The 23,865-nt window shown below is 33.5% G+C and overlaps 3 protein-coding genes across 4 annotated transcripts; all 3 read left to right on the forward strand.

Annotated features, from left to right (window-relative positions):
* The first annotated feature begins 7,385 nt into the window (after positions 1-7,385).
* LOC109007519 (IAA-amino acid hydrolase ILR1-like 3) lies at positions 7,386-12,449 on the forward strand. Of its 2 annotated transcripts, XM_035686759.1 has the most exons (6): positions 7,386-7,430; positions 8,924-9,378; positions 9,490-9,615; positions 10,351-10,665; positions 11,061-11,189; positions 11,725-12,449. In XM_035686759.1, the coding sequence occupies exons 2-6, from the start codon at positions 9,016-9,018 to the stop codon at positions 12,100-12,102; spliced, it is 1,311 nt and encodes a 436-aa protein (XP_035542652.1). In that variant the 5' UTR covers positions 7,386-7,430; positions 8,924-9,015; the 3' UTR covers positions 12,103-12,449. The 2 variants fall into 2 exon arrangements, with proteins under 2 accessions (XP_035542652.1, XP_018842749.1); XM_018987204.2 differs by lacking the exon at positions 7,386-7,430 and having other exon boundaries at positions 8,889-9,378.
* Positions 12,450-17,097: 4,648 nt separating this feature from the next.
* Positions 17,098-19,262, forward strand: LOC109007520 (heavy metal-associated isoprenylated plant protein 9). The gene is made up of 5 exons (XM_018987205.2): positions 17,098-17,457; positions 17,575-17,758; positions 17,837-18,009; positions 18,130-18,220; positions 18,577-19,262. The coding sequence occupies exons 1-5, from the start codon at positions 17,437-17,439 to the stop codon at positions 19,008-19,010; spliced, it is 903 nt and encodes a 300-aa protein (XP_018842750.1). The 5' UTR covers positions 17,098-17,436; the 3' UTR covers positions 19,011-19,262.
* Positions 19,263-21,905: 2,643 nt separating this feature from the next.
* On the forward strand, positions 21,906-23,447 carry LOC109007470. Its single transcript, XM_018987143.1, has 2 exons — positions 21,906-22,142; positions 22,911-23,447. Exons 1-2 carry the CDS (start codon positions 22,019-22,021, stop codon positions 23,216-23,218), a joined length of 432 nt encoding a protein of 143 aa, XP_018842688.1. The 5' UTR covers positions 21,906-22,018; the 3' UTR covers positions 23,219-23,447.
* The last annotated feature ends 418 nt before the right edge of the window (positions 23,448-23,865 follow it).

Genomic DNA, 23,865 nt, shown 5'->3' on the forward strand with positions numbered 1-23,865 from the left:
ATTGATAAGGATAAAAGTCTAAAATCTTTAATTTCTGCAAAAACTAAACATTTGAATTTCCTCCAGTAGGAAATCAAATACAAAAAGATTTCAGAACAATTATCTAGTGCTTTACTCCAATTCAAAATTGATGATTTTAACAAACGTCTAATTTTTTATGTTTGTTCTGATTTACCAAATTCTTTCTAGTATAGGAAGAAACATGTTGTTACTCTTCTTTATATCAAAGATTTTAATGAAAAAAATATTACAATCAAAGCTCGACCTACTCAAATGAATAGTGCAACTTTGGAATTCTGCAAAAAAGAAATCATTGATCTACTCAACAAAGGAATAATTAGACACAATAAATCCCCTTAGTCTTGCGCTACTTTTTATGTCCAGAAAAATGCTGAGCTTGAAAGAGGGACCCCTCGCCTGGTCATCAACTACAAACCCTTGAACAAAGTCATAGAGTGGATTAGATATCATATCCCTAACAAAAATGACTTGATTCATAAGTTAAGTGATGTTGTTGTCTTCTCCAAATTTGACTTAAAGTCTCGATTTTGGCAAATCCAGATAGATGAGCTAGATAGGTATAAGACTGCTTTTAATATCCCTTTTGGACACCCATTTCACTATTGTCTATATTGATGATGTTCTCATATTCTCCAAGTCTATTGAGGAACACTGGAAACACTTGAATTCGTTTCTAGATATCATTAGACTAAATGGTCTTGTTGTTTCAGCCAAGAAAATCAAATTGTTCCAAACCAAAATTCGATTATTTGGTTATGACATATCTGAAGGCAAAATCAGACCTATTAGTAGGGTTATTGAATTTGCTGACAAATTCCCTGATGTCATTTGTGATAAAAAAAAATAACTACAAAGATTTCTTGGTTCTCTTAATTACGTTGCTGATTTCTACCAGGATATGAGGAAATAATGTCGTCCACTCTTTGAAAGGCTACACACTAATCCTCCTCCTTGAACAGAAATCCACACTACCTTAGTCAAATAAATCAAGACACATGTCAAAACTCTTCCATGTCTTGGTATTCCTAATTCTGATTCTTTCAAAATTGTTGAAACAGATGCATCAGACATTGGTTATGGTAGCATTCTGAAACAACTTGTTTCACCAGACTCATTTGAACAAATTACGATTCCATTCTGGAGTTTGTAATTCTGCACAGAGTAATTATAGTACTATTAAAAAAAAGATTTTATCTATAGTACTATGTATCTCCAAATTTTAAAGTGATTTACTTAATATGAAATTCTTAGTAAGAATTGCTTGCAAAAGTGTTAAGTATGTATTAGAAAAAGATGTTGAAAGCATTGCATCAAAACATATTTTTGCACGATGGCAATCTATTTTAAATGTTTTTTTATTTTGATATTGAGTACATTAAAGGATGCAACAATTCTATTCCCAATTCAGACACCCAATAATAATGAGCAAGAAAAAAGGAAAATAAAAGCAGACAACTGCTCAACCCCTATTCCTGACAAAAAACTCATAAAAAATGAGATTGCTTCACCTATTGACATTCCCAGAACTACCAAAAAGGGCTCAATGATTCTGACTATGTGATATGAAGAAAAGCAGTAGAGTATGCACAGTTAAGAGCAGACGGTAAAACCGACCATATGCATGTACAAAAAGACAGCAAAATTGAAGAAGATATGAAGAAAAGCAGTAGAGTATGCACGGTTTAATCATGAAAACATTCAAAATGAACAGGACCTCCAAATAAAGAGGACTGAATCATCCCAAGAATATTAGTTCCAAACTTGTTGAATCTAACATCTCGCAAACAAAGTAGAACAGATGCGTTGATGCTTTTCCTTGTTAAAGGCTTGATAGCAACTCGAACAGAACCAATATGTAGGTATTTGTAACCTTTTACTAAAAAATCTTGGATTAGTTTTTTAGTAAACAAGTAACATTTTTCTTGAGATTTTGAAATAGCATAAGTTTGTTCAACTGTTCTAACATTAAAAGCATTGTTGAAAGCAGATTGAACCCAAGAGGTTCGATAGATAGAATTTGAACTAATTTTTGGAATATTCCATTAGTTGAAATCACTTAAAGCAGTTTCTTCAAAGGAATAATCTTCTTCGTTAACTATGCCAGGTGGTACAAACGACCTGGAGCTAATAGTTGAATTAGATCTAAACATTCTACTCATTTTGTCACCAGTCAACACAGACCTTCACACTTCAATGCCCTAATTACGGACATACCTATTATTAGCCTTATACCAATTGCCCTAACGCTCTCTTGGCAAACGGGTCTTACTTAGGTTCTAGACTCCACATGAATGGGATGTAAACAAGACAAAGTAAGAATTCAGGGTTTGGGTTGAAAGATAACAAAATCAATGAAATGAAGAGAAGTAATTCGAACTACCAGAAGCCAAGGTTCTGGCTCTGATACCAAAAAGACAGTGGAAATGAAGAAGACATGAAGAAAAGTATTAGAGTATGCACAGTTAAGAGCATGTGGTAAAACCGACCATATGCATGTATGCAGAATGTAGAAAATAGATAGATACAAATGTAATTAAAATATAATTACAAAATTACAATTGTAAAATCACTTACAGAAGAGCAAGTGGAAAAGATAGAAGATATGTGGAAGAATAGAAGGAAGGTGAATCATAGAGAATTAGGGAAGAAGGAAGGTCTTAGAATTAAGCATGTCCTGCTTTGAACCAGAGGTGCCCCTTTTATAGATGAAGGGGTCGCCTTTTTACAATAATTGCAACAGTAAAAGAGAGTCTGTGAGTGAATAGTAAATGGAACTATTCATTCACGTGAAAGTAAAAAATCATGATGTCTTTAGATAGCTTTCTCAGCGTGTCTTGCAAGAGCATCTGTCTTGACATACAGCAATGGACATCTTGACCGAAGAGGACAGCTGTCTTCTTTTGTCTTGTAGCGTCGGCGGAGGATCATTCATCTTCAGATAATCTAGGAGTATCTGCAGAATCATGTCCAAATATATTACTATAAGGATTAGCAACAGAGCCTTCAGATGATGCTTCTGATCTTTCCTCATCATAATTATCATTTTCAAAAGACTTTTTTAATAAATGAATTAAATCCTTTTTTGTCAGGCCATCAAGAACATCATTTTTTTTTTTGGTCTTTGAGGATTTGTTAGTTTTTGTAGAAGAGGCAGTTGCCTTTCCTTTCTATGAAGCAGATGGTGAAGTAGGGGCCTGGATTTGAGGATGTCCAGTTGAAACAAGAGAACCATAAGTGATTACAAGAAATTCCTCTTTGTTCTGTAGATCTGGAGCAGTCTGAGGAAAATCCCTTATCACATAGTCAACAATGTTTTGGGTATAGAGGAACCTATCCCACTATTTTGTTAGATTGGTCTCAAGCTAGGAGTGCTGGTCTGATCAAAACTGATTTTAACAGTAACATCCAAATATTGTCGAATGTAATTAAAGTACAATCATCTAGAACGGTTTTAACAGGGGGAACTTCATGTTTCAAAGTCCATTCTTCGAGAAGAGAAATATCTTCCAATAGACCATCTTTGAAACTTGAAGGTTTGTATCCGGGATAGAACTCTGGATTAAAAGAGTTTTTCCCGCAGTTAGTTTTGAAATAGCTTTTGAATTTATATTCGTTTTCAAAATACGATAGTAAATCCGATAAACAAGAGTAAGAGGTTTGCTTCATTCTAGCATATCATAGCCAGAAATTAAAATATTCAAAGTTAAAGCTTTGATAATATTATTACCATCCAAAGCAAAAGTTAAATCAGGAAAACAGTCAAAATGAACAGGACCTCCAAATAAAGAGGACTGAATCATCCCAAGAATACCAGTTTCAAACCTGTTGAATCTAGCATCTTGCAAACAAAGTAGAACAGATGCGTTGATGCATTTCCTTGTTAGAGGCTTGACAACAACTTGAACAGAACCAATATGCAGGTATTTGTAACCTTTTACTAAAAAATCTTGGATTATTTTTTTAGTAAACAAGTAACATTTTTTTTGAGATTTTGAAATAGCATAGGTTGGTTGAACCATTCTAACATTAAAAGTAGTGTTGAAAGCAGATTGAACCCAAGAGGTTCGATAGATAGAATTTGAACTAATTTTTAGAATATTTCATTAGTTGAAATCACTTAAAGCAGTTTCTTCAAAGGAATAATCTTCTTCATTAACTATGTCAGGTGGTACAGATGACCTAGAGCTAATAGTTGAATTAGATATAAGCAAAAATAAGGATCTGATAATCATATGGAAGTTACCCTATCAAATGATTATACAAACCTAATAAAAATGAGGTTCAATAATCATATGTAGAGGGCACCAAATCAAGTGACTATGAGAGCCTGAAAAAAGAGGTTCTAATGATCATTTGGAACCCGAGTAAACTGGATGTTACCAACACACTCGCGCAAATTCGAGATAGCATAGTCTGTTTGTGGGATCTAGGATTTTCCTGGCTTACTGGTTAAGAGTTCATGGAGTATTTCACTGCAAAAATATACGACTAGAGTAAAGCATCACCGTGTAAGAGAGCAGGAAGATTTACAACCATGGAAAATTGGAAAAGAATGTAATTTAAGTTACCTTATTTTGCTTGTAAAAATTGTTGGTTTGTACTTTAGCAACAGACATATGACTGTAAATAATGTTGTGTTAGATAGAAGGGTTTGGCTTTGAATACCTTATCAGTTTCTTTCGGTCAAGAGTTCAGGAAACAATACTCTCTGCTCACTATGTGTAAGGGTAGAAGTTTCTTTGATATATTCTCTGCCTATGTTGGAAATTATTCTTTGCCTATGTTGGGATGATTTACTATTACCAATGGATTGGATTGTATCTCTGTCTATGCAGCAATCATCTCTGTTCTTGTATGGTTGATAAGCATTTGCATGTAAGGTTGTTACACAAAAATGCAAAATAATCAACTTCTACTCTACATGTTGAGTAGGCAGAATTCATCACATTAATTTCTGTATTTGCTCTGCATATTTGGTCTCAGAACACATGTGAGAACTTCCTTCTTCCTTCTCAATGGCCACACCCTTTGCTTCATCTTCCACCACACAAAATCTCAACCTCCACTAAATAGTTCCACCACCAGCCCCAATAATCACTCACAAACCTCAATCACCATGCTTAAAACTTAGGATAAATTTAATTGTAAGCGATTCTGTGTACTAATACGTGTATTCATTCAATATGATTGGTCAGAAAGTAGATTTTATTGAAAACAGTGCTAATTTGAATTTAGAATATGAATGTAATAACATTAGTACGCAGATTGGTACGCAAACTTGCTTAACATAGCAAAACTCTAAAACCTAACCCTGACATTTCTCTCTTATGGAGAGCACAGCTGGTCCCATGCCTCAAGGACAAAGCACTCTTCCGGCTATATTATCAATGGTGGTATGCAACCTACTCCTCTCTAACATCTCTGCCTCCAATGATGCTAGCTGGCCCTTCCTCCTCATTAGTTGAAAATCCGTCTCTCCAACTTGTGAAATGGGTTAGAAGATTATTTAATGGCTATATCCATTGCATGCTAATATATTCCCAAGTTTATGCTCATCAGTAATATAAGCACTTCTGTAAATATCATCATCAATAATTTGGACCACCTTCGATTTTTTTTCCTGTTTTTTTTTTTTTTTATCTTTCTTAATATTGAAAATCCATAGTGTCAAAAAGGGTCTCACAATCGCTCTATTTATTTTATATTATTATTTTTGTTTTTGTCGCTTGTCAAGAACATGGACCATCATTTTTCTTATCGAAAATCTATATAATGCTGTCAAAAAACAAATATATATATATATAATGCCAAATATGGTATTTCCTTTAATTTATTTGTGTACACATATCTTTATAGATATATTGAATATTGCTATATGCAATCATAAATTAAATAAGTTTAATTAGCACATTCTTTTTTAAAATAAAGTATGATCCACTATTAAATTTTTTTTTTTTTTACATAGATTTCAAATTTGTTCATTTTGAATATGCAGAATTTATACTCTAAAATTGTATAAATTATTTCCTATATATATATATAATATATATTCATCGTAAAATCATAAATTGAAGCTTACTAAATATAAAAATACTAAAAGATAAAAAATATTATAAATATTTTATAAGTAATTTTTACCAAAATATCCTATTTATTCCCCCGGCCTGAGTTGTTAATAAAAATCGAAAATTTCTTGGTGCCCACTTAGAGCATTAGCATTGGTTTATGCATATGTATATGCAAAATTACCTCTTTTGCATATCCACTTTACCATTCAAGCAAAATTTTCACATTGACTTATGCATATTTGAGACAAAATAATAATAAAATAGTATTATTTTATTATTATTACTTTTTTGCTAAAATCAATTTTTTTATATATATTTTGCAATTAACATCCACTACATACATTTGACATTAATAATACAAATGTAATAATAAAAAATATAATTTTTTAATAATAATATATTAAAAATATAATAAAATGAAAAATATATATATAATATATTATAATAATAAAATAAATGTGCAAGTGAATGTTTGTTTTGTTGTTGAAGGAGGGAGAAAATGAAAGGATTGTGTGAGAGATAGTAGGAGGAGAGAGAAATAATTATTTAAATATGATTTGTAGGGTGAATAGTGGTTATCCAAATGTGGATAAGCACTATTTATAGGTAGCTAAATATTTGGATATGCATAAGCCAATATGGAAGATTTTAGAGTCATATTATGCAAATATGACTTTGCATATGCATATACATAGATCAATGCTAATGCTCTTATAGAAAAATTTGAGAAGAGTGATCAGTGATTCGAAGTTCGAAAAAGCTTTTACTTTGGCATTGGAGAAATTGCTTTTCGATAATTATACATACAGTTATAAAAATTATAAATTGAGTTAAATCTATTTAATGAAAAATTTAATTTTATAATCTAACATAAATTTATGATTTTAATTTTATAAAATCATCTTTATTTAAAATTAAAAAAATAATTTTATAATTTAACATATAACATAAATACACATTAATTTATGATTTTAATTTTATAAAATTATCTTTATTTGAAATTAAAAGAATAATTTTAAATACTTATTTGATATTTCACTTAAGATGAGTTGAGATGAGTTGAGATGGATTGTGAATAGTAATGAGATGAGTTGTGAATAGTAGTGAGATTTGTGAGTTAAAGTTGCTGAATAGTAATAAATAGTAGTGAGATGAGTTGAGATGAGCTGAGATGAGTTGAGATGAACTGAGATGACCTGAGATGTCCTACGAAACCAAACGAGACCTTAGTTTTATTTTGAACGGAGTGTTTTTTATGTATTTTTTTTATGGGTATATAATGTATCAGTGACTATAAAAGAAAACCGACGCGCGAGTCAACAGTATCACCACCCTCATCAGGCTAGGGCTGTAAACGAGCCGAGCTCGAGCGAGCCTGGGGTGTGCGAGCTCGGCTCGTTTACTACTCGAGTCGAGTTCGAGCTCGGCTCGTTTATCAGTCGAGCACATTATAGCGTCCGAGCTCGGCTCGTGTAGAAGGAAAGTAAGTTCGAGCTCGATTCTGTTAACGAGCCGAGCCCGAGCTCGGCTCGTTTATGACAAAAATTTAAAAATTAAAATGTTTAATATAAAATTAAAATAAATGCTCATAATTTATATATTTTGTCCAACATTATAATTTATTACTCATAATATAATATTATATTTATATTAATTAGTGTAATATAGTAGTGCTATTATACTAATTCCATATAAAACTAAATTAATATGTAAGTTGTAACACATGTTATATACTAATACTATAACATATTATATTTATATTAATCAGTATAACACGTCATATAAGTATATAACATTATCTAACTTTATCTTTTATCAAACATTATAATCTATTATTCATAATATAATATTATAGATCTATTATATACTAATACTATAATACTATTATACTAATATGATAAGGAGATGGTGTAATTTGTAAATTTATAATGTTATATATTATGTAAGACTATACTACTAATAAATTAATAATAGTATATATTTATTAATACACCACTAATACTGATACACTACCATATGTATATACTAATACACCACTAATATTGATACACCACCATATGTATATACTAATACTAATATGACATGTTAAGATTATACATCATCATACATAGTAACATATACTAATATCTTATAGACTTATACTAATACACCACCATCTTTCTTTCATATATTAATATTAGTATATTAGCATATTAGTATATCATACACGTAACACTACCATACATTAGCAATAGTATATCAATGTATCATCTTTCTAACACCACTAATATATTAACATACATTTACTATTACTAATATCAATATACCATCTTTCTAACATTCATATACTAATATGAATATATATATATATATAATATGGACCATATGGTGTAATTTGTAAATTTATAATGTTATATATTTATTGGACTCATGTATTCATCATATCTTCTAGTTCTATAAAACTAGAAGTTAATATTATAAATTTATATATTGTATATGTAGTGGACTATAAATCTATAAAACTAAGTCTATATACATATTTATGTATATTATAAATTATATATATATATATCTAACTTTTGGCTATTATATATATATATATAAATATTGTATTATATATATACAAATATATACGAGTCGAGCTCACGAGTCCAGTCGAGCTTCAAACGAGTTTGTTCACGAACATTAATCGAGCCGGTCGAGCTTTATACGAGTTTGTATCGTTTAATAATCGAGCCTAATTCTATGTTTACGAACGGCCCATTTAATATTCGATCCGAGTCGATTTCGAGTTTAATCGAGTCGAATTCGAGCTGCCTGTCGAGTAGCTTGTTTATTTTACAGCCCTACATCAGGCTGATGTTGAACTGTGACAGATGCATAGGTATCTGCAATTTCCTCCGGTGACAAAAATCAATTTTCCCGGCAATTGAAGCCATAGTCGTCCATGGAATTGCAGGCCAAGATGGATACCTTCTTGGTCTTCCAAACTCTCCTTCTTGTTGGGCTCCTGACGCTCACTTCCTTGTCTCCAACCCAGAGCTCCCAGGACCCTGATTACGCTGAACAGCTTCAAAGCTCTGCCCAGCAAGACAAAGATTGGCTGGTCTCGATAAGAAGGAAAATCCATGAACACCCAGAGCTCTGTTTCGAAGAACACAACACCAGCGCTCTCATCCGCAGAGAACTCGAAAGGCTTGGCATCTCTTACTCCTACCCACTTGCCAAAACCGGCATTGTTGCCCAGATTGGCTCGGGTTCTCCCCCTGTTGTCGCTCTTCGAGCAGACATGGACGCCCTGCCTATGCAAGTAAATGAGCGATATCCAGAATTCCACTTTGTTCATTTGTTTGAGGCATTTTCTGTTTTAAATGTAGGGTTTTGCTAGTTCTGGGTATATTTCATAGCGAATGTTGTGTAGGAGCTTGTTGATTGGGAGCATAAGAGCAAGATTGATGGTAAAATGCACGGGTGTGGACACGATGCTCACACGACAATGCTACTTGGAGCTGCTAAGTTGCTTAATCAACGGAAAGACAAGCTCAAGGTTGGTATTATATTGAAATATCAGGATCTGATACTTTCTTACGTTAATACATATGTTTTTCTTTTTGGTTAAAAAAGAATGTTTATCTACTATTAGAAGAGTGGCGGATATTTCTTTGAAAACCGCAGCCAATAAAATTAAGTGGGGAGTTATTTTTGTTGCCAGTCGTAGGCATCTCAAGGGGCTTACTGACCTTTGTTTAGTTGTCAAAGTGCAAGAAAACTTTGGAAGGGAATTATCTAGTGTACTTGTAATTTTTGATAGAATTAGATTCGCATAAGAGAAAGGACGATTGAATAGCCATTTCACTATTGTAACTATAGGTTGAGGAAACAGATGAAGAACATGACCTTCAAGAAACCTGGATGATGCTGGAATTCCTACCAAATATCCCATTTAAAAAAAAAAAAAAAGAAAAGGAAAAGAAAAGGAAATAAATAAATGAATAAAGAAATACAGATAAAGGCTTTGGCGCCTTGAATTTTCTTCTAAATGCCACAGACCAATTGCATATTTTGTTGTTTCAGTGGCAAAACTAGTTAAATTTTAACATGCCCCCCCTTTTTTTAATAAGCAAACGATCCTATTAACATAGCCCCTTAAATTCTATCAATTTATAGCTTCCACCAATCTGTTGACATTCTTCAGTAATTCTAGAAGAGGTGGTACTCAAACTTGCCCAACTAAGCTTGTACACATGTTAATCTAAAACCCCTTTTTTGTCTGATATTGAAGGGAACTGTAAGACTTCTTTTCCAACCTGCTGAGGAGGGAGGTGCTGGTGCATCTCACATGATAAAAGAAGGTTCCCTTATTGATGCTGAAGCGATATTTGGAATGCACGTTGATTACACTCTACCCACGGGTAGTATAGCATCTGTTTCAGGGCCTGTTGCTGCTGCTGCATGCATCTTTGAAGCAAAAATAGTAGGAAAAGGTGGGCATGCAGCAAATCCCCACATAACTGTTGATCCAGTTCTTGCTGCATCATTTGCAATTTTGGCATTGCAACAGCTCATCTCGAGAGAAACTGATCCCCTCGATAGTCTGGTATGCCCTATCCTCAGTCTTTTCAAGTAGCCCTCTTTAGAAGAAGTCCCACATTTTGGATGTGCCCCAGTCATGGTTTATGTACTTGTTGGCCTTTCCACCTGGTACCTTAATCTTTTGGGTTGGATTCTTTAACATCTCAAGTTTTAAAGCCTTCATCCACTAGGGTTTATATCTTCCTCTATTCTCCTAATCTTATCTTTCAACTCCCATACTGTACCTTTGGTACATTTTCATCACCATTACTAACTGTAAGAGGAAGTCTCCATGCCGCTTGTTTGTTGTTTTCAAAATCATTCAGGTGTTCAGCTATGCAAGAATGAAGTTTATGGTGATTTTAAAGTGTATATAATATCGAGTGTGATATAATGCTAATAGTTAGTTTCTTGCTGAAGGTGCTATCTGTTACTTACGTGAGAGGTGGTACTGCATTTAATGTTATTCCATCGTATGTTGAATTTGGGGGCACTTTGAGGAGTCTAACGACTAAAGGCTTGCACCAACTCAGGCGCCGGTTGATAGAGGTACCATACTATACCTTAACACTTTTCACCCTTGGCTTTATAAAAGAAAGATTTTGCTGGTCCATTGGTATACAACACAACTTAAGAAATGAATCTGTTAAAAATATATAGATGAAAACCCTTAGTAGAATAAATTTTTTCGGTTATTTTTTATATTTCCTCTGTTAAATTCTCCATGCTGCTCTGGCTGCTATTTCCACATCTCATGGGGAATTGAGCTTGATACCAGAGATAACATTGCCACTTTTCCACCTTGACACTATTATATGCATTTAAATAGTGTTTCAAGATATACCCCTAGATGCAACTAATTTGTTAGCTTTTTGGAATTGTCTTAATCTTCCAGCCACATGTATCCCCCATAGCATCTCTTCTATCTGCTTATAGCATTATTGGCTTGGGCTTCATTCTTGTGATATTAGTAGCTCAAGATGTCCATGGCAAACATATATGTTTCAAAGATACATATATTCAGTCAAGTGAAAGAACTGGCTTCTAAGTTTGTGATACCCATATAATTGGGGGCTGGTTATAGGTTATTGAAGGACAGGCAGCTGTATACAGATGTAATGCATATATTGACATGAAAGAAGAATATTTTCCACTATATCCTGCTCTCGTAAATGATGAGAGATTGCATCTGCATGTGGAGAGGGTTGGAAAACTTTTGCTTGGTCCAGAGAATGTCAAGGTTGACACTAAGATACTGGCAGGTGAAGACTTTGCCTTCTATCAAGAACTGATTCCTGGAGTTATGCTTAGCATTGGAATTAGAAACGATGAATTGGGTTCAGTTCACTCCCCACATTCTCCTTACTTCTTTCTTGATGAGGATGTCCTTCCAATTGGTGCTGCATTACACGCCGCCCTTGCTGAGATTTATCTGGGTGAGCACCAACACGTCTTGGAATAAAGATTCAGAATATGGTGTGGATAACACAATGCTGATTCGATAATGCTGTGTTCCTGAACTTCGTGGATTCAAGGAAAGAATGCACATATGCTTGTGAAGAATTTTAGCTGAACTTCATTCACTGTATATCACACTCTTTGCACACACAGACCATATCCAGGTGGTTGCAAATATGGTAGTTGCTTATCAGAGACCTCTGTATTTTCTTTGTATTGGATATCCGGGTTTGCCCAAGCTGGTTGTAGATTGATTGGCAACTTTGTCTAGGTGTATAATATATTATGTAACATTGTGATTCGGGTGCCATGGCCCTTTGGCACCCACCCTGGCACCCACCTTGTTGCTTAGCGGAAGTGTTTCTAGTATAATTTTATCCCCCACTTTATTGTTCTCTAATTTATTTGATCAGACAAAATGAGAACTTTATCTGGGATGTCTCCTATCCCCTTGTTAATCGGCCTTCTCTAGACCTGAAGGTCTCCAATCCATTACAAAATCAGAAATGGGGGCATGCATTCCCACAAATGTAGCTGCAAGGATTGCCACAAACAGTACATTCCACAATTTTCCAGGATATAAGAAGGGAACAATCTTATTCCTAATCTCATGATATGGGTCTCCTCTTGCAGTTTTAATGTGTTAGTTTCCATGTTGCATATCTCTGGTGGGGGCAAGGGCACCTTGCAGATTGGGATAACCTACAGAAATATTGCTATTACTACCACTAACACAGTGGACCATGGTGTAAATGGCCCAGTATTGGACAGGTGGAGTTCCACTCAACCTGTTCTCTGCCATGCAATGTGCATACATTGCACCCAAAGATCGAAATCACTTTCCAAATCCAAACTCTTAAATCTCCCATACTGTATCAAAACAAAGGCAAGTTTAAGACCACAAATTTTGACTAAAAACAAGCAATAATTAAGAAATACAGGAATCCCTTTACACAAAACAGGGCATGTTGTCTTTCTTTTCCACAATCTGTATATATCATGGACTATACTCTCTCTCTCTCTCTCTCTCTCTCCACATATCAAGATTTGTTGTTCCATTTCAGCCAAGACATCCAACGTGACATTATTTCTCTTACTTTTAAAGAGATTTTTATTTTTATATGACAATTGATTGATCTCCAAATTTCGCTGTAACCCTTTATCCAAATATTCCTTCTTCTTTACCCTAATCTCTGGACATTGACATTCCAGTACTGTTATCATAACAGAAGTCGACAATTTCATCAAAGTTAATGCTCACTGTCGACCTAGCTAGCTTTCAAACCTTAAGCGGCCAGCATTACTAATGTTAGAGACGATGTTGCTTTGATCAGTTGTCAAAGAACAACACGATCTTAGCTCTACCCAGAACCCTTCCATAAATATAAGATAAAACAGAATTAATATCAGTACGAAATTGTGCATGCCATGTGCCATTGTGGTTATAATGAAAAAGACACTTCATGTTATGTTCGTTTCTTGGTCTGTTTAGTATTTACATATTCTTCTTGGCCCACAATTGTTTCTGTCCTCAACACTAATTGCCACATCCTTCAATAATACAGAAATGATTCATAATCCCTACGGTGTATACTTAAGAAAAAAAATGTATTTTTCCTATCAATAAAAGCTCGTTCTCCCAAGTTGAGACATATAAAAAAGAGTAATATTACGTGCAGTCGTAGAATGTGCAAGCGACATACAGTCGTTTTGAAAAAGAGTGGAATCTACTATTAAAAAATTAATTTTTTTCATGTGAGTCATGTATTTATTAACTTTTTTTAAAGTGATTGCGCGGCGGTTGTGCACTCACGACTGTAAGTATAATTTCTCTATAAGAAATGCAATTAGTGATATATTTTTAGGAGATCATCACCGTTAATTATAGTTGAAAGTTGTGACCATGACTCATATCATGATCAGCTAGAACTTGTATAGACCAACCAATGGTCTAATGATCTTTCTGATCTTCAATCCTTCACCCTTTTTCATGCAAGAAATTAGAACTTGCGAGCAATCCAGTACTATAGCCAATGCCAGCAGTAGTACTCATGTCCTTATGATGGTATTTTTGGAGAGAATTATTTGCAGGTTCTGCAATCATGTAAGTGGGTGGGAGAACAAATCATGCATATTTAGCTCTCAAAATATGAAAGCTAAATAAATGGGTGGTTGAGTATGATTGCAGTACTTTGTCTCCAACAATAAATAAAAGTTTTTTGAGTATGATCATGGCTTTATTAAATAGGCTTATAAAGCAATCAGTACCAGCTGCCATGAGAATATGATCCTAATCAGCTGTGGGGCCTGCCCATGATCTATCAGATTGATCGACTCATATAATATTCTAAATAAATTAGCATATTCATTAATGCATGCATGCATGCAAAAGATGAATTAAAGATGAATTAAAGGAGGTCAACCTAAATTCTGATCTGAAGTTTTCCTTTGATCTTTTTGGCTGGACTTTTGTCACACTTTCGCATCAGAATTAAAGACAATATATATATGTATGAATTGGTTGGGTGAAATTTCGTGTCTTGCCATGGAAATTAAATTTTAAGTGGTTGAGATCATGTTATCCCAAACCTTTTTTCAAAATGAGGTGATCTGATCAGTTAATGTCCTACGTACATGATGACTAGCTGATTCATTCGCAAGTCATGTTAACCTGCCCTTAGAAAGTTGGGAGGCCGGCGGAGTGGGGGGCTCTTCTTTCGGTATTTTGTACGTAAAGTTCTTCATTTTGGTCCCATTTTTCTCTATCAAAAATCAAACTTTTGAGGAGAAAAAAGAAAACCAATCCCCAAAGTTGGTGCAGTTTGGTAAACTGGCATGGTGGCGGTATATCATGTTTAATATTATCCCATCGCTAGCTGTAAAACTACGTACGATTTGAGAGAAAGAAACACAGATCAGCATCATGCAATGGTAAAGCCAACAGGAAGCTGCTGCTTTACGATAACCCAAATTGCATGACATGAGCAAGAGAATGGAAGTACGTAGTAGTTACTGAAAGGGAAAAGCAGATGGCTAGCCGAGTTGATTGAGCTGCTTTGTGGTATGAAGGACAGCATGCAGCAGCCCACGTGATATCAACTTTCCATGTGTGTATGCATAGATTTACACGTAAAACCTTAGAGCATTGGCATTGGTTTCATCAAAAGCCTAGCCAAATGTAAAATTTGATGAATTTGATCAAAATCTAGCTGCATTGGATTCATCAAAAGGATAGATGGGAAGTTGTGAGCTACAGTAAATTTATAGTATCCTTCAAATTTGAAGTGTTACTATTCATCAAGCAAATGTATTTTTTATTGTGTTTTAATCTTGCAAGTTGAATGCCATTGGAGTAAAATGACTTGACACTCTTCCTCCCATTTGTCATTGGAGTAAAATGTAACCGAATGATTTTTTTTTATATATTTTAAATTTCTATTTGAATAAGAATTAATGATTTTTCTAACTGATTTTCTATTTCAAGAAAAAATTGATTGAAAAAATGTATTTGTTGGATAATTAAGTTGAGGAAAAAAATTAGTTGGGAAACAATAATTTAAATATAAATTAAATTATTAATTAACATATGGTTAGTGTAGTTCCAAAAAATTAAAAAATAATATTATTAAAAAAATAATATTATATTATTATTTTGATGAATCAAATGACTAATCCAATGTGGAGTTTTGGCTAAGGAAGTTTTAGATTTATGCAAAACATGTAATTTTCATCAAATTTTGAAGATGACTTTGATGAAGCCAATGCCAATGCTCTTACACATCATATTTTCAATCACCACGTTTCATCCATCCCAATTAAAAAAAAAAAAAAAAAAGTCATGGAAAATAATGCAAAAGTGTTTAATTTGCTTAGCAACTAATTCTGTGAAGTGGGAAGTAGTAGATCCTAAATATTAGATGAAAAGGTCCTTCTTCATTTTAAATTTTGTTACTAAAAGTATTATAGAAACAAAAAGATCTTATAAAAGTAAACTCATAAATTAAAATTATTTCATATGATATATTAGATTTACTCATGTATAATAAAAATAACTTTATAATTTAATATATCACATCAAGTAATGTCAGTTTATAAATTTAAATTACTTTTGTGAGACTTTTTTTATAACGTATTTCTCTTTTGTTATCCACAGTGAATTATAGCTTGTTTTCTTTATATAATCAGCGTTCTGTCACACAACTAATGTGATTTTGTTTTCAGAGTGCATAATAGAAACTCACTTTACAATTGTTACTAAATTATAAATTTGTTATTAGATACCAAGACCATCGAGTTTTAACTTTAATGCTAGATATATAAAGTTAGTTCGTGCAGTCATTTAAAAAAAAAAAAAAAAAGGCGAGAAACATAGTAAAAAAAGTAGGATTTTCAAATGAATCCAACTTTTCTTAAATGATATGCATTGATAGTTTCTTTAATGAAAAGTATTATAGATTCATAAAAATAAATTTATAAATTAATATATTTTTATATAATATGTTAAATATATTTTACGTATTATAAAAATAATTTTATAATTTAGTAAAATACATTAAAACACGTCAGTTTATTTTGCATCTCATCTTCAATATTAAATAAGAGAAATGATATTTGCAGTTGTGAGTGTGCAAGCGTCGTGTAGTCACTTTAAAAAAATAAATAAATATGAGACTCACATAAAAAAAATTAATTTTTTTTAAATAAATCATATTTTTTTTAAAATAACTACGTGACGTTTAGCATTACTCATTAAATAATTACTTTAGGTCAGAGTGTCCGAACCTAACTTTCCATTGGGTGTACATTCATGCCTATTTTCACGTAAGATGGCTACACGTCTGACGCTTCACCACCTCACGAAAATCCATCGGTCGGTGGGTGATGGAAAGTATTACTATCTTTTTCGATGGCCACTTTCTCTCTTTTCCTCTTTGGTCTCACCCATTTTTCTCTCCTCTTCTCTTCTCTATAAATCTGCCAACCCTGCTACACTGCTCTTTCCCTCTTCTACTGTTCTACCCTATATCTTCAGCCTTGGGCTCCGAAATAAACTTCAGAAAATATTAAACTAAGCACCTCTTTGTACACTTGGTGGCACTGCATGTGCTCAGGAATCCCACAGTTTTCTGCTTTATTTGCTGGTCCTCCCACCGTCCATCCCATTATACTTTCGCCTTGATCTGCATATATATCTATATATATATATATATATAATCACTCTCATTTCATTGTTACCCTGATCCTCTCCCTCCTTCTCCTTTCCAGCTTTCTCGTCCTTCAAATTCTTCCCTATATTTTAAACAACTTGAGTTTGATATCTCATTCTTGATTGAGAGATATGGGGGAAGAAGCTAAACAGGTGATATTTTTGTATTTTTCAAGTGTTTCTAATTCATTCCCATGCGTTTTGACTATTTTCGGGCTGGATTTAATTTGTTCAAATATTGGTTGATTGTTTTTTATTTGTATATGGTAGGAACAAGCTAAGGCAGAGGCTCAGCCAGAGGAGAAGAAAGAAGAGAAAACAGAGGAGAAGAAGGATCAAGAGAAGCCAGAGGAGAAGGAAGAGCCAAAACCACCATCTCCATTTGTCTTGTACGTGGACTTGCATTGTGTTGGATGTGCCAAGAAGATTGAGAAGACCATAATGGGAATTAGAGGTTCCTCTCTCTCTCTCTCTCTCTTTCTACCTCTCCCATTTTATTTGTATATTTAATCCTGTTTATGGATGGTATCAGGAGTGGAGGGGGTTGAGGTAGACATGGCTAAAAACGAAGTGACCATAAAGGGAATAGTGGAGCCTCAAGCTGTGTGCATGAAAATCATGAAAAAGACGAAAAGAAGAACCAAAGTCCTATCCCCATTGCCAGCATCTGAGGGTGAACCCATCCCAGAAGTTGTTGCCTCCCAGGTCTAATGCAGTATCTTTACTTAGAACTGAAGAAAAAAGTTATAAAAACAAAAAATGGAAGTTCTCACTTTTTTACCAATATTCTTAACTCGCATGCATGTATGTGGTTTTGTGCTCTAGGTTTCTGGATTAATAACAGTGGAACTCATTGTAGACATGCATTGTGAGGCCTGTGCTGAACAACTTAAGAGGAAGATACTCAAAATGAGAGGTACTATATATATAATATATATTAATGTGTAAAGAAATTATAAAAATAGTTGCATATACATCGATCATTTCTCGAGGATTGATTAATCTGGCTCTGTCTGAACTCTGATCATGTGGGCCGGATGTAATCATCTGGCTCCTAAGAATTAATGGTAGCTAAAACTTTTAGCAGGTTTCCATGTTCAACATGAATACCATTAATTTGCTTCTTCATGATCTACCATCATTATAATGAAAATCCAGGCCTAACTTTTGCCATTTCAATGCATCATCTATATATGCTTCCGAACAAATTCATGCGACATACGAAACTTGATAAAATTCATTAATATTATAAATGTCGTCTGCTTATAATAGGAGTTCAAACAGCCGTGACGGAGCTCAGTACTGGAAAGGTCATGGTTACGGGGACCATGGACGCAGAAAAGCTTGTGGACTATGTCTATAAGCGCACCAAAAAGCAAGCTCGAATTGTACCACAGCCCGAGCCCGAGCCCGAGAAGAAAGACGAAAACAAAGAAGCCGAGAAGCCCGCAGAAGAAGCAAAAGCAGAAGAAAAACCACCAGAAGATGAAGAAGCTAAGAAAGACGACAAGGTGGGCGCTAAGGAAAGCAAGGAATTAGAGGCAAAGAAGGAAGGAGGAGAAGCAGAAGACAGCGTATACGTCGTTGATCATGAGGAGGGTATGAAGAGAATGATGTACTATTATGAGCCAGTCTATGTGATGGAACGAATCCCACCCCCTCAGCTCTTCAGCGATGAGAATCCCAATGCATGTTGCATTTCATAATTAATTAATTATATCATCATTTTGTTCATTTTTATTATAATATCAAAATATGCTATGAGCCTGTGATCATATATATGATAATGTAAAGTGTTCGACATGAGCAGCAGCTAGCAACACCAGTACCAGTACTACTACTACTACTACTACTCGTGATGAGAGTTTTAGGGAAGTTCGGGGTAGTACTGTATGCATGTGAGGTCTTAAATCAATGTAATTAGATGCAAAATGATTAATAATATATATCATTCTGTATATCTTTATATGATATTATAGATCATACATGCTAGCTTATATATATATATATATATATATATATATGATATTGACCATGCATTCAATCAATCTGATAATTAAGAATATTAATGTGTCCTTAATTTGCCTTTTTTCTTTGGTTATTGTGAATTAAGAAATGATAATTGCAGCCGTGAGTGTGCAAGTACTGCATAATCACTTTAAAAAAAATAAATAAATATGGAATCTATATGAAAAAATAAATAAATTCGTAATTGTCGTCTCTACTTTTTTTCAAAATGACTATATAATATTTACGTATTTCACGACTATAAATAACATTACTCGATACGTACAATTTAAATTATGACATGGGCCGGGCTGGCCAGTCCTTTATGAATGCAGTTGAACAGACGGTATGCAAATGTTTGATGCATATATGCAACTATATATATACTCATGTGATCAATATTGTTTGGTGCCGGCCAGAGATTTGGCAGGTTACAGAAGCAATCACCAAAAATTCCATGTGATATATATATATATATATGCTTTTATATATAATTTGTAAGCACACCTTAATATATTAATTATAAGATACACTAATTCCCATGATTATTATGAAGGCCGCCAGGATGCAACTTTTGTTTAATTAGAATGTCAAGCTATTTATATATATATTAATCTACGTGGGGGAATGGTATTGAAGACAATACGTGCATGGCATACAAAGTTGAAGACAATACATGCATGCATGCATGCAAAAGTTGTTTCCTTCTTCACTGTATTTTCCATTAGCTCTTTCCATCCCCCTGCATCGACTTTGATTGGTTAATTTATCCAATTAACAGTTCAAGCTCAAGCTAGGGTAGTGGCCGTGCAATGGTTCTCCCTTGATTTCCTAGCTAGCTAGTTCCTCTTCCCTAGCTAGTCATTTCATGATCTTTTTCCTTCCTAATTTGCCTTTTGTTTTCTTTTTTTTTTTTCTTTTGAAGATCATCCGGACTTGATCTGGAACTGCTAGCTAGCTAGCTAGCTAATTGTAGTGTACTGATCATCTGCATGCGCCTCAAGTACCAGAGATTCATCTTATAGGCATGCATGATAAGATCATGAATTTCTGTTTGAGCCAAGTACTTATTAACGACATAACTTGAAGATATATATATATAGTTTAATTTGGACAATTAATGAATATAATAATATTGATATATATATAATTCACTGTGAAGAATTAATTGAAACATGAACAATATGGCTGCCGATCTACATGTGCATGCAACAAGTTAAGTGTGGGCGCGATTGAGTGATCTATGAATATCTACACAATATTCCGAGTGTCTCTCTTTAAAAATTGTAGTACTAATATTCAGTTCGGTCAGAGAATCTCTAATCTGTTGACACTAAATATATATATATATATATATATTAATCCATATATAGACTGATCATGATGTACGTTGATATATACCATGCATGGTACGTTTCATGTCATTATATATAGCTAGGAAAAAAATCTCTTCCAGGAAGCTGGAAATTTGTGTTGTATGAACGTACAAGTTCTGATCAGTATGACTAGCTACTACGTACAGTTACATAGAGATTTTATAAAAGTAAACTTATAAATTAATTTATATGTATGTTTAATTTATATGATATTATACGTTAGATGATCTACTAATTTACAATAAAATTAATCTTACAATTCAATGTATAAAATTAAATTACATTAATTTGTGAATTAGTTTATGTGAAATTCACGTGTGATTAAAGTATTTCTCAAAATTAAAAAACTGTAGGCAGGGATCTGCATGTCTAGCTAACTCTGTGCAAATCTAATGAAAGAATGCATGTGCATGGCGGGATAACCAATGAGCGCAGAAAATGAAGATGACGATGATGCCTCGATATTTACTATAGCATATATAAAAATTACATGAACTTCAGATACGTACATAAAATCGAAAGGAACATCATCATGATCGTCATCATCATCTTAATTTAAACTTGATCATCATGATTTCCCTTTAATTCTCGTTCGTTTGCTAGTGGCAAACAGAAATTAGAACTTTAATCGATACTATACAATATTTAAGTTTAGATTAATCTCAAGTTTCCCATGCAAGTTCCAATACCACAAATTAATTAATTAAGCAGCTAGATAGCTAGCCAACTTCATCCATAAGGAAAGGAAAACAACCCACATGGGAGCCAACATGATCTGTGACTATCGATCAAATCCCCATGAAAAAGGTACTACTGCTGAATACATGAATGCATGCATGCACTTTTGCTTAAGTAGCAGATCAGATCGATGCATGCTGACACAGCTTCGCACTCATCCAAGTCATCAGCCCCATATCCATTGGAAACGAGAGTTTTTTTCAACAACAAAAGTCACTTTTTTAGCATAATCCTCTTCACCCATGCCTGATCAAGACGTCATGAACTACGTGGTAAAGCATAATTAATTAGCAACATCACCAAGAAAACCAATCAAAAGAAAAAGGTAAAGGAAGGACAGGAAAGAAGGCCGGAGCTTAGGGTTTCTAGGGAATCTAGCTAGCTAGCTAGGATTACCGATCGTAGACTTATATATATATATATTTATATATTATATAAGTCCTATATATATAAGGCATTATATATCTGATCAGATAACGATCAAAAAACTTATAGTTGATCAGAAGAAACAAGATTTCTAATCGATCGCTTTCAATATCATTATACAGATCGAGTAGTAGTTATTTTGGGTGTTATTGGGCAAGTTTTCATTAATGGCGGACATGCAAATTGTTCCTGCTTCCAAGAATGTGGAAGCACAGTACGTGGAGATGATGGTGCCTCTGTATTCTTACGGGTGTGAGAAGAAAATCAAGAAGACCTTATCCCATCTCAAAGGTAATTTATACATTGGATTTGATTCTTAAACATGATATAATTCATGATATTGCTTTACCTACGAATTAAAAATATTACAAGGTGATGATGAGGTTATGACTTGAAGTTAAATTAATGATCTATGTTAAGATAATTAATATAAATATTAGAATTTATTTACTTCAATCAGTTTGGACAAATAATGATTTCATGTAGTGTTAGAGTAGAAATTATAAATACAAATATTAACTCTATACTTCTGTAAAATAATTAATATGAGGATTCTTATAACGATAAACGAATTACACAAAAATAATCTCACAAGCTAATGTGACTTTTTGTGATCCGTCAGATTTGATTTACAATAAAAGTAACTTTACAATATAACAAATCACGTTAATCCACGTCAATTTATAGAATTATTTTTATATAATCACTTTATGGCTAAACTATTTTTCATTAAATATTTTACGTATCGGGACAAATGATGATTTCGCATATAAATTGCTAAAAAAAAAAAAAAAGTTAGGGCAGGTTTTGTTAGTGATTGAAATGGCCTAGCTACTTGTGCCTAGGCTTGGACTAGGTATGGGCATGAATATAATTTTCTAAAAGGCCCAAGCCCAAAGGAAAAGACTTTCATCTATTATCATTCTTGGGTAGACTTGCCCAAAATTTGGTAATTTACCAAGAAATAAGACTATATATTTTTTATTTTTATAAAGATTTTATAGCCTAATTAAACTGATCTTCCATAGAAGTATATTAATTAATTATGATGCATGGCAGGGATATACTCAGTAAATGTGGATTATAATCAACAGAAGGTGACGGTGTGGGGAATTTGCAACAAATACAATGTGCTGGCCACCATTAGAAGCAAGAGGAAAGAAGCTCGTTTCTGGAATCCAGAAGACAACAATATCACATTATTGGAAGATGAAGAAGAAGAAGACTCATCACGGCCATCACTTATTTCACATGAATATTCTCGGCCAAGAGATCACTTCAAGCTTTCTTTGCCCTTCACCATGGTTCGATCTCTAAGCTGGAAATTAGCATGGAAGAAGGTCTTCACCAGATCCAATTCATTCTGAATTAGCAAATTAATCATGACTCTAGTAGGATCAGGAACTAGTACTGCTTAATTTTCTTGTCATTGATCCAACCAACCAAGCCATCGATCGAGTCTAAATTTGGCAAAATACGTATCTGATCATCTGTAAATACTTCAACTTTTTCCAGCATTAGACATTTTTCTTGTTTCTTTTTCATTTGAGACCCTCAAATTTAGACATGAATTTGAAGAGATCTTTCATTTTTGCCTAATCCTATTTGATTTTGTTAGATCCGAACAAGCTGATCTTTCACCTGCTTTGAACTTAATCCCAAAAGGGTCAGCATATTAGGCAGGCATGCGCGGAGTCGCCTATAGTACTAGTGCACAAATGGCCGTATTCATAAGTCAAGCATGTTAGGTGGTTTATCATAATTGAATTTTTCGTGCCGAACAACGAATAAAAGATAAATGATATTTACAATTTTAAAATATGCAATTTCTACGTATTTTCTTTAAAAAAAGGTGGATAAATATGAGATTTACATTTTAAAATAAAATATTTTTTTAATAGATTTTCGAAAGGGAATGCACAGAGCTTGCCTTGCACGCTTTAGTATCATTATATCTAGTATTACTCATGAATAAATACGAGTTTGATTTTGTATTAATGGTGAATTGAAATCA

Source organism: Juglans regia, chromosome 16 (assembly GCF_001411555.2).
Source record: "Juglans regia cultivar Chandler chromosome 16, Walnut 2.0, whole genome shotgun sequence".
NCBI lineage: Eukaryota > Viridiplantae > Streptophyta > Magnoliopsida > Fagales > Juglandaceae > Juglans > Juglans regia.

Excerpts from the sequence above, each read along its gene's own strand:
- LOC109007520 (XM_018987205.2), top strand. The coding sequence starts at position 17,437 with ATGGGGGAAGAAGCTAAACAG. Across the intron at positions 17,759-17,836 it reads GACCATAATGGGAATTAGAG|GAGTGGAGGGGGTTGAGGTA; the intron begins GTTCCTCTCTCT and ends GGATGGTATCAG. Across the intron at positions 18,010-18,129 it reads CAGAAGTTGTTGCCTCCCAG|GTTTCTGGATTAATAACAGT; the intron begins GTCTAATGCAGT and ends TTTGTGCTCTAG.
- LOC109007470 (XM_018987143.1), top strand. The coding sequence starts at position 22,019 with ATGGCGGACATGCAAATTGTTCCTGCTTCCAAGAATGTGGAAGCACAG. Across the intron at positions 22,143-22,910 it reads GACCTTATCCCATCTCAAAG|GGATATACTCAGTAAATGTG; the intron begins GTAATTTATACA and ends GATGCATGGCAG.
- LOC109007519 (XM_035686759.1), top strand. The coding sequence starts at position 9,016 with ATGGAATTGCAGGCCAAGATGGATACCTTCTTGGTCTTCCAAACTCTC. Across the intron at positions 9,616-10,350 it reads AACGGAAAGACAAGCTCAAG|GGAACTGTAAGACTTCTTTT; the intron begins GTTGGTATTATA and ends CTGATATTGAAG. Across the intron at positions 10,666-11,060 it reads CTGATCCCCTCGATAGTCTG|GTGCTATCTGTTACTTACGT; the intron begins GTATGCCCTATC and ends TTCTTGCTGAAG.